At 35.5% G+C, this 12,044-nt stretch overlaps 1 protein-coding gene across 3 annotated transcripts in view; it reads left to right on the top strand.

The window, feature by feature from the left end:
* PTPN3 (protein tyrosine phosphatase non-receptor type 3) overlaps window positions 1-12,044 on the top strand; it is a gene marked incomplete at its 3' end in the record, with an annotated part of 150,928 nt that overhangs the window by 131,768 nt on the left and 7,116 nt on the right. For all 3 annotated transcript variants that reach the window (XM_080610824.1, XM_080610823.1, XM_080610825.1), the window contains 6 exons: window positions 985-1,141; window positions 2,773-2,939; window positions 3,878-3,968; window positions 4,228-4,289; window positions 5,121-5,267; window positions 7,085-7,213. In XM_080610824.1, coding sequence (XP_080466950.1) covers window positions 985-1,141; window positions 2,773-2,939; window positions 3,878-3,968; window positions 4,228-4,289; window positions 5,121-5,267; window positions 7,085-7,213 — 753 coding nt within the window. The remainder of the gene's footprint in view (window positions 1-984; window positions 1,142-2,772; window positions 2,940-3,877; window positions 3,969-4,227; window positions 4,290-5,120; window positions 5,268-7,084; window positions 7,214-12,044) is intronic.

The following is a 12,044-nucleotide window of genomic DNA, read 5'->3' as shown; positions in this document are numbered from 1 at the left end:
GAGAGCCTAGCTCCATCTTCTCGGCACTTTACCTTCAGTTATTTACATACATTGACAAGATGTCCCTGAGGCTTCTCTACGTTAAACACTCCCAGTTCTCTTAGCATTTCCTCATACGAAAGATGCTATAGTCCCTTCATGCCATCATCATGGTCTGGCCATAGCTTGAATTGCTTTGTGTTGGACTTGGAGCTAAGCAAACTAAGTAGTGCGGCAAACTAAAGCCAAACAAAACTTACAGTTCAACAGTTAAATCTAAGTTGTTATATCCAAGACAAGACATAATGTAAGTTTTCATTTGAGATGAAAATTCTTTTGCTACCTGCAGCACAGATAGCAAAAGAATTTGTCTTAAATACAGGGTATCTTAGCGTCATAGGTTGAGTACTTATCTGTATCTTCTTTTTCAAACTTTCAGTGAAGAAGAATGTTCTCTATTTGTAGATAGAATTTTATATCCTCCAAACAAGAATCTGATAATAACAAAATTATGAAATGTGTATGGATTTCTTTCGATTTTAAAAAATGCATGCTTGGGGATATATCATGTTACCAAAATTATGTTAATCAAAATCATGTTTGGACCTCTCAGTATTCACTGCATAAAAACTGTTGTGTTATCTTACGTGCCTGTAACACTTTTTCCAGAAATCCCTTTGCAAATGTCTATAACCAATGGTTGCTGAGGCTTGATGTCTGAAATGTAGAACTTTAAGAGCAATCTGGTAATGGCTGTTTGATAAACACAAATTCCTTTTGTAGCTATCAGTATGCCATTTGAACTGTTTCTCATCTTCATTGAGAGACTTTGAAGCAAGGACAGCTTTAGATCTGAATCCTTTGATATAATTTCTGACACAGAAGATGAAACTTTGTCAGGAGAACTCTGAAGACTGCTTACATGATGAACTTAATATCCTGATGTGTTCTTGATTACATGACTGGATGCAATGACATTAATGTGTTTCTTTGGTCTTGAAACAGGCTGATAAATGCATTCCAAAACTGAATGAAGGTGATCAGATAGTATTAATTAATGGCCGAGATATCTCAGAGCACACGCATGACCAGGTGGTCATGTTCATAAAAGCCAGCAGAGAATCTCACACAAGAGAGCTTGCACTTTTGGTCAGGCGGAAAGGTAACTGGGCTCATTTTATTCACTTTTAATGTTTGAGACTGTCGCTCCTATGCTTGGTGGTATAACATCTTCTGTTTACATATATGTGTTCTTATGAAACAAAGAATCTATCAAATTAGAATTTCTTCTTATTTTTTAAGTTTAAGAAAAACTCTATGAGAGCAAATAGTCACTTGCAAAAGTTTTGGGTTTGTTTTGTTTTTTTTTGTAAACGTAGTGTAATTTCACAAATTCACAGCTGAATGTTTGCAAATACCCATGGACTGTTCCCCAGCACAATTATACAATGAAGCAAGTCAAATAAACTTCTCCCCCACCATGCTTATAATAGACATTTTGTGATAATACTGAACTTGAACTCTGCTGGCTACTAACAGGAGACAATCTCTGAAACATGCAGGATCTTAAGCCTGCATATTTAAAATATGAGTAACCCCTCCAGCTTGATTTTGCTTGCTCCATATTTAAACACATGTGGATCCCAAGAGCTTTCAGATGCTGTGAAACTTCTAGTTTATTGTTTACTTTCTTTAAGAGCTATGGTAAGACCTTAACACACAATTATGGAAGAGTTTTGCACAAAGTTTCTGATTGCATTAAGGCTTAAAAATCTGACAGGATTATGCCTCACTGGGAAACAGGAGGGAATGAAAGTGCCTAAATTATATGTATTTCTGTACCATTTACTTTTATTTAAATTTTTCCTGTGTTTCTAGGAAGACAGATGGGCTCTTGGTCTTGTTTTCCCTGAACAGTCCTGATCCTATTATTGTAGGCCTTTCCACTGGCCTAACGTTAGGCTTCCCTTGGCTTTTCTAGTCCTCTTTCTACAGGCAGATAAGAATTGTCTGCTCTTAGCTAAAGATAACCTGTGGCCTCAGACCAGTAAGTTATACACATATGAGTATGAACAGCTCCCCATTTTCTGAAGTTTGGCAGGTATGAGACATTCAGATCACTGCAGAGAATAACAACAGCTGGTGGATACTTTTGGTGATATAATAGCTTTCATAAAGACAGAACTGTTGTGTAACTTAATTCATTAATATTTGTCGTGTTCTTGAACATGCTAGCAAGGAAAGTCATAGAAAACTGACTAATTATATTTTTTTAATTTATTAATTCCTTCAGTATTTATTAGCATAAGAAATTGCAAAAGATAATTCAGTTGCTTCTCTAAATGGCAGGGGAGTACAATGTAAGTATGTTTGTGTTCATTCTGCTGTTGTAGATCCAAACTTATATAAGCTCATTAATTATGCTCTAAACTTTTTTAGGTGAAACTCATTTGATTTTTACTATGGTGGATGTTGTGATTCATTTAGGCTATCCAGAAATTCATTCTGTAAGACAAGATTGCAGAAAAAATCTGTGTGCTTGGAGTCAAGTTCTTTGACTTCATAGATAGGTATCTTGAGGAGTTGCATTTCCTGAAAGGTCACAATGACATTTTCCTTTAAGTAGTTTTGACAGTAATAGAATACTTAAAGGCAGTTAAATGTGCTGCTGTTCTTGCTTCCCTGAGGCTCTCTTTGCATATCTTGTAGTTCTTGCAAGCTGGGAAATTTTAATAGGTGTTGCAAACACGTTAATGCTGTATGTAACTGATTTTAATTTTCAATATATCTCAGTAGTTAAACAGTTTGTGGAGCCTAAATCAGAAGACGAAGCTGATTCCCACAATCTCCCAGAATCTCTGCTTCCTATCTGTTCCGAATATGGTGGTGATACATTGGAGGACTCTATGGAGCAGCTAAAAAGAGGGCTAGAAAGTGGGACTGTTCTTATTCAGTTTGAGGTAGGTAATACTCAACTCTCAAATGCCATTAATATAGACCAATAGCTGTGACCAGCAAGTAATGTAAGGGCTTAATTAATTGGAAATTTCATTGCTGCTCTTCAGTCTTATCTCAAGAGAGCAAGAATGTGACTTGCCTGTCAGTTTGACCCTTCACTACTTAGAATAGGGAAGAATGAGTTATTAGTCTTGCATAAATATCATCTGCTGAGAAAAATATGTTTTAATTAACATGTTTCTTGCTCAGGTACCCAAAGCTCACTAAATAATTTTTTCTTAGTTATTTTGTTGGATAGAATAGTGAGGTTTTGCCAGAGGTCAGTCAGTCTTGAACTTTGTTTCTTTTTCCACACTACTTAGTGACTTTTCTAAATATCCTTTATACCTGAAGTTAGGGTTTCAAGTTCTTATGTGGCCTGCTTTCACGAAATAAAAGGAGCAACTTGACCATTCCTCATCATCTTCTCTTAGAGGTTCATATGAAAGTGTTGGAATGTTAACTTACATTTGGAGGACATTTGTATTGTCCAGTTCTGTGGTGTTGCTCCCTGGCAATCTAAAGCACTGATGGTTACTTCTTGGGCAGATTACTTTATAGGTGTGATTCCCCGGTATGTAGGATGAGACTTTGAAGAACTGCTCTACAGACCAAAGAGTTAACAATGTGTTAGCAAGGAATGTCATAGAAAACTGACTAATAAATGTTTTTATTAAATCAATTCCTTCAGTGTTAGCTTAAGAAATTCCAAAAGATAACTCAGCTGCTACTCTAATAGCAGATTCTCTCAGGTAAATTTTGCAGATGGTTAGGAAAAAATATTAGAGAAAATAACTTAAGATATTTTTCCAGTTTCTGTATTTTCAGTTGAATCTATTTAGTGTGTGTATTGCACAATCATATCCCTCAAAATCCTACCATTTTTCAATCTGTTTTGCAGCAACTTTATAGAAAGAAGCCAGGTTTGGCTGTTACGTGTGCAAAGGTACCTCAGAACATGGACAAGAATAGATATAAAGATGTTCTACCTTGTAAGTATAAAGTACAATTTCTGCCTGTTTTGCTTTGTCCTCTAAATGTTAGCTTATAAAACAGTTGTATGGAATTCTTCATTAAAAAATTTATTATATAATCAAAGTCATATAATTGTTTATTTTCTAAAAGGTAATCTATTTTGGTTTATATTCTGCTGTTTGTGTGTTTGCCTTCCTCATTTTTTTGACTGAATAAAAGGGAAGTATGGCTCTTAATTATCCCCTCCTTCCCCCACTTCTTTTTTTCTGTTGGCAGATGATGCCACAAGGATAATTTTGCAAGGAGATGAAGATTACATTAATGCGAATTACGTGAATGTAAGTCGTACAGAGACCTGCATTTGCTGTCTTTCTGTATTACAGTAGCAGGCTAAATTCAGCCTTTCTAAGGAATAAGGGTTTTCTGGGAATTTATAAATGTAAAAGATGTAAAGATTCATAATGCAAAGATTAAGTGTCTCTTGAGAAACAAGTGGTCATCCTGATACACAGTAGATGCAAGCATATGGTATACACTGTGATACGTGCAGTCTCTTTAACCAGTAAAAATTGTTTTACCTTTCAAGGTACTGCAAATGTTGTGGTTGTCTCCTATAGCTTAAAACTAAGCCTTTTCTCCCTCTAGAAACACTTGTGGCCTATCTGCTATGCCCTGAAGGGTCCCGAAGATAAACCAGAGCTCTCTTTGCCCTAATCACATGTGTAGACCGGGAGACGGGGAAAAGAGGGAAAAATATGTATAATGTTTGTGTTGGACACTTAAATCACAGAATCAGCTATTAACTTAATGTGTCTAGAATCAGGCACTAAACAGCTTTTGCTAGTGTACCTTTGGTATACCTTGCTATTTTTTCTCACTAAATATTAAAGAAAATTTAAAAAGCTTTGCAATTTCAAGTTTTCAAATATGTTTTCATTCTTATCCATCTCTTCTAGTTCAGCTTGAAGGACTGCAGAATCTTTAGTATATATCTAGTTTAGATAAATATTTAAAGGTTTTTCACATAACAAACTGTCATCTCGATTGCCTTATTACTCAGCTTGCCACCTTAATCTTCCCTCCGAGCCTTCTGTTGAATGCAATGTGACATTAAAACACTGTTGCAGTAGTGAGCAAACTTTACATAGGATATTTCTTTCTCTTTCTAGATGGAAATTCCTTCTGTGGGCATTGTGAACAGGTACATTGCTACTCAGGGGCCTCTTCCGCACACATGTGCACACTTCTGGCAAGTAGTCTGGGATCACAAGTTGTCACTGATCATCATGTTAACAACTCTCACTGAACGAGGACGGGTAAGTGTTCAGGTTCTTCGTATGCTGAACAAATGTATAACGAAATGTGCCTTTAAACTTTTTTTTTCCCATTGGTATGATTAAATAACCCTAAAAAAGGCCATCCTATTCTGTTGAATTATTTCTCTGAAGTCCCAGCTTTCCAAGTTATTTAGAGGAATACATACTTCGCAACTTTCATTTTGTTCTGCTTCTTTGAAAAGAAACTAGCTGTCTGATAAACAGAAATCACTGCACTGATTTCTTTTTGCTAATCAGCCAGGTACTACATGCTGTCATTTTTATCCCCTGAGAACCGGGCTCCATGTGGCAGTTGCTCTCTTAATGGTTCAGCAGGTGTGTGAAAGCATGGAGCAGGTTGAGCAAAACTTGCAAACCTGGCTTCAAGCAAGAGTCTAACATTGCAATGTTTGCTAGTTTCAGCATGCTGGTGATCAGAATTTAACTTGCTTAAGTTTATATATGTCATAGGTTCTTTCATCGAATTGCCTGAAAATTCCTTTAAATCTGTTAAATAAATACTAGCAATCCATGAATTTCAGAATAATATAGAATGGTTTGGATTTGAAGGGACCTTAAAGATCACCTGTTTCCAACCCCCCTGCCGTGGGCAGGGACACCTTCTACTAGACCAGGTTGCTCAAACCCCATCCACCCTGGCCTTGAAAATTAAAGCAATTTCTGGTATATTTTGATTTACCTATACTTTGTAGTTTTAAAGATGAAGCTTTGAGATTATTAATGTACATAAAAGCATTGTTTTTGACGTTTTAGAGACTGAAAACTTAATAGTTTGGGGGTTTTCTGAGGTGGATAATGACTCTTGTATGGCTGCACTGTAGCCTTTATCATTATTTCCTATGTAATCTATCCTATGCTATCAAATTTCTGGTACCCCAGTCAAAAGCAATTTGTTTAGAAAGCAAGAGAGTAAGCATTTCAGTTCCTAAACAGCATAATGATTGAGAAATAAGTAAGGACAGTTGTGTATTCCTTTTCCAGCTCTTCTCTGTGTAGAACGGGTTATCTCTTAAGGCTTCCACAAATGGAGCCTGCCTTGCTCTTTCCCTCAGCTGCGAGACTGCAGTGTTGAAACAGGATGGGAAAGACTGGTTCACACTGCTTTTCACATTCCAGCATGATCTTGCTTCAAGGTCTAAGAATAATTCAATCTGAAGAGACTTGCAGAGGTATCACGTGCACTCCTCAATTCAAAGCAGGGGCAGCTCTGAATTTCATGCAGGTTGCACTGTGTCATGTCAGTTAAGGTTTGATTATTTCCATGGATGAAGGTTCCACAGCCTCATAGAGCATCTTGTTTCTGTGCTTGATTACCCTCATGGGCATCTAATAAAAATTTCCATTTTTCTATCTTTTATTCAATTGCCTCTTGTCCTTTCTTTGTTCACTTCCAAGAGAAGTGTGGCTCTGTCTTTACTGTAGCCTGCTATTAGGTGGCTGAAGTTAGTTATAAATTTGTCCCCTATACTTTTCTTCTTAAAAGGGAATAAATCCATCTGTTTCTCCTCCTATATTATGCCTGGAAAAGTTATTTTAGCAATTGCAGATGAGTACCAAACAGAAAGTATCTTGCATCCAATTTACATGAATTTTTAATATGAATTACTAAAATAAAGGTTTGTAGAGAATTTAGCCTATTTTGTCAAGCTATTTTCCAATTTGGATATAAACACGTCACTGACAAACCAGAATAAATTTTATACCACTCCTCGAATTCTGTGAACCATAGCATAGGAGAGGAACCTGGAAACAGAAGTGCTTGTATAGTCTTGATGTGTGCTTATTTTTCATTACAGACCAAATGTCATCAGTACTGGCCTGATCCGCCAGATGTAATGGAATACGGCAGCTTTCGTGTCAGATGCCATTCTGAAGATTGTACGATTGCTTATGTTGTTAGAGAAATGGTGATTACAAATGTTGAGGTAAATACCTGTTATCTTTAATTATTCCCAAGGAAGCTGAATAAATACATGTATAGATAGGTAGATATAGACTCTGTGTCTGAGCATGAACACCTCTGAATGTGAATGTATATGTGTGTATGTATATATACGTACATTTTTATAAAACAAATATGATTTCATTATATGAATCAACATTCATACAATTCATATAATCATCAACAGGATGATTATTTCTTTACAGCTTCTTCGAAACCATGCTTTTTGAAGTTCTATAATCCCTTAATACATTATGCTGTACTGCTATTGTAATAAGCTTTGTAAAGAAGTGTAGTGCTTTTCTGTAATCAGTTTTGCAGTCACTGACTCTTCACAAGTATTCTGATTTTCAATGAGGGATTTTTTCAAACTGTGTTCTTTCAAGGATGAAATGTGGGTCACTTGGTTAATGGCACATGCAGCTAGAATAGCTAACAAAGAAGTGAAGCGTAATAATGTTGTTTTGAGAGAAGATGATGAATGTCACCAGCTCCTTTTTGTTGTCTTTAGTCAGATTTTAAAAAAGAAAAAAAAAATCCTTATATACCTCAATCAAAATGTGCTCAATTTATGTAAGGTACTTTTTCCATAGCTGTTAATAGTTTATGCTAATGGAAGGGTTATAAAGCAAAGAGAACATGAAATAATTCTTGCATATCAGATTGTGTTGTAAAATCTATGTTAAGATCACATCTAGACTTCCCACAACCTGAATGTAGGAGATTAAGGTTGGCTTTGTTTGTAAGTTGTCCGACGTTTCTTACACATTTCCCTTTTCATCTCCTTTGCTAAATTCCATGGTCACAAGTATTTTCTAAAAACATTAAGGGTTTGTGCTATCATAAGATACATGCATAAGAAATCACTGTGTACTGACTAAATACTACAGTTCCAATGCTATTCAATCTTTTAAACTTCTGTATGGTTACGTAGATTTTACTGGTACTAGAACTGCTGGTAGTAAGAAAAAGGAAATAGCAGTTTTAAAATGTAACATTTAATTGATGTTCTTACAGCAAGATGACCAATCCTTTAGTCTCATAAATTTGTTATAGAATCACTTGACAGTGCATCCATATTGGCTTTAACATAATTAAAATTTCATTTGAAGTCATGAACATCACATGTTTAGAGGTGCCAGTACTTAAAAGTCTTTCAGTTAAGACTGTTTACAGTTCCTAGATATAAGAAACTATCCAGTCAGGTAGCAGCATGACTTTTGCTTCTGTTTTTCAGCCAATTAACCTGCAAGTGATAAACTTGAATGTCAGCAAAGAAGAAATTAACCTCCTTAAAGCAGTACTGCAGTCTGTAGACCAACTTTTAGTCCCTGTTACTTAAATTAGCTGATTGCCTGTTACCTTTGAGTAGCTAAGGCTTCATGTAAATACTAGTTTACTCTTTTCAAATACTTGTTCCTTTTCTTCATTAGTATTTGTTAAGCCATTACATAATTTTGAGTAAATTCATGAGTGACCATATTCAGTACGGGATTTTCTTTTTTCACTTCAGGTGTGTCTATTAGCATGTGATAAGTCAAAATTCTAATGAGAGTGGGGCAGTCAACTTTATTTTTTATTTCTTCTAATACAAGTTAAATATTTTTCCGATAAAGTGTTTGTGAGAATATAGTGTGCCTTTGTAGACATGCTAACAGGTGTGAAAATTACAAGGGTCTTCAGCTGTCTAAGTTGTCTCATGGTAGCTCTCAGCTAGAACGTTGTTTCTACAGCAAAGGCGTATGCTTGCATAGATTTCATCTAGGTTAGCCAAAAGCATGCTAAAGTGAATCTTAGGTGGATGTGAGTGTATTGTGGTAAGGGCAGAGTTGTTTTGAGTGGGTCTTTTATTTTGGTTTATTTTTTCACTATAGACAAGCTTATTTGTACACTGAAATAAAGTGGCTACACTCAACACTGACCTGTCCACACAGTAAAAATATGACCCTAATAGTTGATAGCTCTGTGTGCATTTGACATTTCAGATTGAAATAAAACCCTTTGTATCTTGTTAAAACATACTGAAAGAACTCACTGAAACACTGAAGTATCTCCTAGTATTACATGTCATTTGAGCTGCTTTCTTAAAGCTGGCCATATGTGGTCTTCTGGAGGCATCTTGTGTTTGAGTAGCTTTGTATAGCTTTAAATGTACTACCTCTCACAGATAGAGTTGTTGTATTCTTTGAAGAATACATTAAAAGTCATCTGAATTCAAACCAGGGTTTTATGATTCCCTGAACTAATGTGAGCATCATTGGACTGTTCTTTTTGAATATAAGTAGCTTTTAATGGTAAGATGGATAAAGCTTCCAAACTCACAAGAGAATTGATTTCTGTTGAAAGGCATAATAGTGAGTTTCCTGGAAATTAAGTTGCACAGATTTCACATCTGCCTTTAGGGGAAAATAGCTTGAAAGAGAAGTGTATGAAATGACGCCCTTGGCCTTTTATTCAGGTATGTTCTGAAGACTTGAGGAACTAAAAACTTCCTAGGATTTTTCTGACACAGTTTAACTTGCTGCTTCTCTACCTGTGATAGAACATTAGGCAATGTGTGAAATATTTGTAACTGTTCTAAGCCTCATGAAATGAAATAAGGATTAATTTCTTACTTTCCATTTTCAAGACCAAAATTTTAAGCTATCCTGTAACAAAATGAAAGAAAAACAAAGAAAGCACTAATTTGGGGATATTTTTAAGGTTAGGTAAGTGATTTTTTACTTTTCAGAAAGCTTCAGAACACTTTGGGAACAAGAACAAACAGACCGAAGGCAATGAATTGTGTAGTGTGATTGCAGAAATTCATCACACAATGCACTATTTTGTAAAACAATATAAATATTTCTTTCAACCATTGAAAAAATAGCATAGTAAGCCTGAAGGAAACTTCCATTCAGTTTGCTTTAAGATAGTCACCTTGCAACATACCATTGCTTCTTAAATCTCACCAAATGCATCCAGTTATGTTGTGGGAAAAAAAAAAAAAAAAAAAAAAAAAAAACCACAACCTTTTTTTTGTTTTCTCTTGTTTAAACAAGAATTTTTCATTATTTCTGTGAAATGTGACTGGAACCCAGCCATGGAACTTAGCAAGGCTGTGGAGTTGATACATGCTGAAGTGTATTGCTCATATAACTTTGAAGAACTGTAATTTTGCAAGGGTTGGTTGGGGGTAGGGGGGTTTGTTGCTTCATTTTTAATTCTGCCACATCTAATGTTAGTTGTTACCACACCTTGTTGGTTGCTTCCAAAGTGCTGTCGTTCTCCCACCTGATTAGTTTTATTAACTAAACTAAATCATTCAAACAAAAAGAAAAAAAAAAAACAAAACAAACCAAAACCAAAATGTTTAAAAATTGATTGAATTTCAGACTCTAAAGACAAGTTATACCGTTGCTATAATGAATGACTGAGTGCTGTGAAAGAGTACTTACACATTATAAAACCTCAGGTCAATGTACTTAAGGCAATTCCTTGTCGTAATGCCGACTGTTTAGCATGATGGTGCAGACAGTGACAATGCAAAAAGCAGGATTTGGGGAGATAAACTGCTTTTTCATTTAAAAGTTGTCACTTTCCCTGGACATCACAGTGGTGGAGGGGATGGTTTGAAGAAAAAGAAAATAAATTGCTGCAACAGTTCAAACAAATTGAAGATTAAGCATAAATTCATTTGCTGTTCGCTGAAGGGAGGACATAGAACTGCAAGATGAAGAATGACTGGTATCTTTCTGTTTATGAATGACCAACATGTAGGCCTTCTAGTGACTATGTTAAATTGATATTAGATGAAACAAAGACAGCAATGTGAGTATACAGCCAGCAGCACTTGCTGCTATATGGAGCTGAAAATAGAATCTCTGATATTTTTACACATCTTAATTGTTTGGGCTGAGGATTTCCATGCCATTTGTCTTCCTTGCCAGATACATGTCGTACAACAGTTTGTGGGGGGAAATGCTAAGTTTGCTCATGTTAGATTCTTAGATTGATCACTGAAACTTTTGCTTCTGCACATTAAACAAGACCTTATATTTTCTGTTTCCAAAGAAATCTATAGAAATATGATCATATCATAAATGTCTTGAATAAACCTGTCGCACTGAAGAGGCATTTCAAAGGCTTATCTGAAAAGTGTCTGCACTAAATGTGTTCTGTTCTGTCAGATACTTGAGGTAGAAGAACATGAATTGATTTTGAATAGTAAAGAGCTGAAGAACAAAAGCAGATTAAAAGTGTTATGGCAAGAGCATACAGGAGCATAGTGGGGTGGGAACAGTGGTCCGACAAAAATCCAAATACCACTGCCAAATTATTTTGCTCTTCAGAAACTAGGCTTTAGCCCTGATCACTGAGTCTCTGCTTTCAAGGTGTATATTTGAAGTTCGTTAGCAAAGAGCATACCTTTTCATGCTTAGAAGATAACAGGACCATTTCAAGGTTAATGTAGTTCATGGTGAAATTTCTTTTATGGTAGATTATTATAACCTAGACCAAAAAGGACATTAAATAAAAAAGTGAAATGCAAAATCAATGACTTGGATTTTAAGAAAAGTCAAAATTAAGGTTGACCTTTCAAGCCTAAATTTCCTTCTTTCTATATGAGTATTATCATTCTAAGCTCTGTTTGGTTTTTTTTCGGAAGAGCACTCAATTCTTTTATTAATCAGGGAGAGTCATTTTACGGGAATGAAACACAGAAGTCTGCCTTTTGATTTAATTATAATAAGCAGGGCTGCAAACTACAGAAAGATGAAGAATTGATATTTTTGTGGTTGAAGGTCTTGATAATGAGATTGTTTTGCAAGTGT

This window comes from Psittacula echo (assembly GCF_963264785.1).
Source record: "Psittacula echo genome assembly, chromosome: 2".
In the NCBI taxonomy this organism is placed as follows: Eukaryota; Metazoa; Chordata; class Aves; order Psittaciformes; family Psittacidae; genus Psittacula; species Psittacula echo.
This window is presented reverse-complemented; position numbering and strand designations above follow the sequence as displayed.